The 2,506-nt window shown below is 47.6% G+C and overlaps 1 protein-coding gene across 1 annotated transcript; it reads left to right on the top strand.

Moving 5' to 3' along the window:
- Positions 1-302: 302 nt before the first annotated feature.
- Positions 303-1,874, top strand: LOC140234254 (uncharacterized). Its single transcript, XM_072314314.1, has one exon. The coding sequence runs from the start codon at positions 447-449 to the stop codon at positions 1,872-1,874; it is 1,428 nt and encodes a 475-aa protein (XP_072170415.1). The 5' UTR covers positions 303-446.
- Positions 1,875-2,506: the final 632 nt, after the last annotated feature.

Here is a 2,506-nt window from a genome sequence, read left to right on the forward strand (position 1 = left end):
AGATTCGTACAGGACATGCGTTGCATTCACGACAAGCTCAAGTGCCCCGCATGCACTGAGCAACTTAAAGGAAACGAAAGCAAAGCTAGCAACTATTTCAGGTCATTACATTTCATATCTTTCATTTCCAAAAAACAAAAATAGATTTTTAGTAAGATATTCAGATATTTCATATCACAACATTCAATATTACCAAATTAATGTTTTCCCTTCTTACATTCACCCAGGTTTGGTCGACCAATCCACAGAGGGTCAAAATGGAAAATAGCAGCCTGAACAGTGAAACCTTCTACCCTGACTCTGCGTCCTTCAATGGAACTTTCCACGAGGATCCTTACCAACTCTCTCCTCTTAGAGAGATCCTCATCACTATTTTCAGCGTCATCTTCGCTCTAAGTTTCTTCGGCAACATCCTCGTCGTCTACGTCATCGCGAGAAACAAGAGTATGCACACGGTGACGAATTTCTTCCTGGCCAATCTCGCCCTGGCCGACCTCCTCGTGGCCATTTTCTGCGTCATCCCCCAACTCCTTTGGTACGTGATGGAAAACTGGCCGCTCGGGGACGCCATGTGCAGACTCCACAAGTACATGATAAGCGCGGCCACGACGGCGTCGATACTCCTACTGACTGTGATTTCTGTAGAGCGGTACATCGCCATCCTGCACCCACTGGAGACGCGACGCGTCCTCACCACCCGACGCCTGACAGTCACCGTCATGCTTGTCTGGCTCCTCAGCGCAGTGGTCAACATCCCGTTGCTGCTGTTCTACCAGGCCGATACCTATGGGGAAATTGTGTACTGTATGACGGCTCCCAACCTGACGCTGCGTGCCGGTCGAATCCATGGCCTCACGTTCTTCGTCTTTTTCTACGCACTTCCTCTCACAATTATGTCGGTTCTGTACGGAATCATCTCGCGGAAACTGTGGACGACGAGCACCGGGAAGCGCGTCTTCACCAGCGGTGACGGCGGTGGCTTCCAGCGCGGAACAGGATCTCGATTCACCAGCCGCATCACGGGGAGGTTCTCTCGCGCGAAGACGAATTCGACGTCGACTGCCAACACAAACCACACGTCCGCCAACATCTACCGCCCGGACAACGAGAGGGAAGGGACGGTTATCTTAGAAATGAACAACGTTGGCAAAACCAAGGATGGCGTGGTCAAGTCAAAACTGGAGGAAGTAACGAAAGAGAGCGAGCCGCCTAAGAACCAGAAGATTGGGCCCTTCTTTGTGCATGAGCCCACATCAGAAGAAGACCCACCCGTGAACCCTGACCCTGATGTGAAGTTGCCTCTTATGAACGAAGGCAACAACAACGCAAACGGCCCAAAGGTCGACACAAAAGCCGTTGCTGTTGTTTCTTCGTCAAGCCCTAAGGAGAGTAAGCAACGGGACCACAAGCTGTCTCGTAACCAATCAAGTGCATCTGTCGTGAAAGGAGGCTCAAGCAAGCGTGGCAACGACGAAATCTCCAGCGGGCGCGCTCGAGGAAAAGGACGCGACAATGTGATGGCCGCACGAAAGAAGGTCATCCGTCTCCTTGTCATTATCGTGGCCTCTTTTGCTCTCTGCCTTTTCCCTGCACAGCTTCAGGTCCTCTTGCACTCCTTCGGGTACGATGAAATCTTAACTAGCCACGGTGGCATCATCTTTCTGCCATTTTCGCACGCACTGTACTTTGTGAACAGCGCCCTTAACCCGTTCCTTTACGCGTTCTTCTCCGACAATTTCCGCGCCAAATTCAAGCAGACCCTAAAGCCGAGAAGCCACAGTCACCGTATGAGCTCCTCCTCCAAGCCCGGTCTTCAGCGACTTCATAGCATGACGTCATACGCTCAAACGGAAGTCGTGTACGTTTCTTCGTGAGCATTTCATTTCCGTTGACTGATTCGGAGAGGAGCTGTGTTTACTTACTCGTCAATGACTTACGAAAATGAGGACTGGAAAAAAAAATTCTCTAGTTTTTTTTGTACGGGTAGTTTCCTACCAGTTGAGGAAAGACTGATTTGTTTGTTTGTTTGTTTCTTTTTTGTAATGACTCTTTGTAATCGACGAACGTTCAAAAGGCCAATCGCCTTTCTTGTCCAGATAAAGTACTTTGCATTCGAGAGACAGCTTGACGGCTTTTATGTGCATTATAATCTGTGGGTTGGAGTTGGAAATTATTACATGGTACCTGCGTAGCATCAAGAAGGTCTTCAAATAGAAATTGACGCCTGTAGAAGTAGCTAGATTTTTGTGAACATTCTTGAAGAGCATATGCCAATGAGTGTCATGCACTAACATTGAAGAAGCTTCAATTTTATCTCAGCTGTCAAACAAACATTTTTGTTATTGTTGTTGAAAAGTCAGATGATTCGTTTAGCAGTTATAGATGAGAAAGCGCAGGTTGACCTGAGATTTCCATATACCTGAACCTATGTAGTTTATTTTTTCTTTATACCGTTGGTCTCTCAACGTTAAAACCTTAATGGATATGCCTTTTACAGAGAATCTTT

This window comes from Diadema setosum, chromosome 10, assembly GCF_964275005.1.
Source record: "Diadema setosum chromosome 10, eeDiaSeto1, whole genome shotgun sequence".
In the NCBI taxonomy this organism is placed as follows: Eukaryota; Metazoa; Echinodermata; class Echinoidea; order Diadematoida; family Diadematidae; genus Diadema; species Diadema setosum.

What these genes read in the sequence shown, in the direction of transcription:
- LOC140234254 (XM_072314314.1), top strand. Translation starts at nt 447, where the DNA reads ATGCACACGGTGACGAATTTCTTCCTGGCCAATCTCGCCCTGGCCGAC.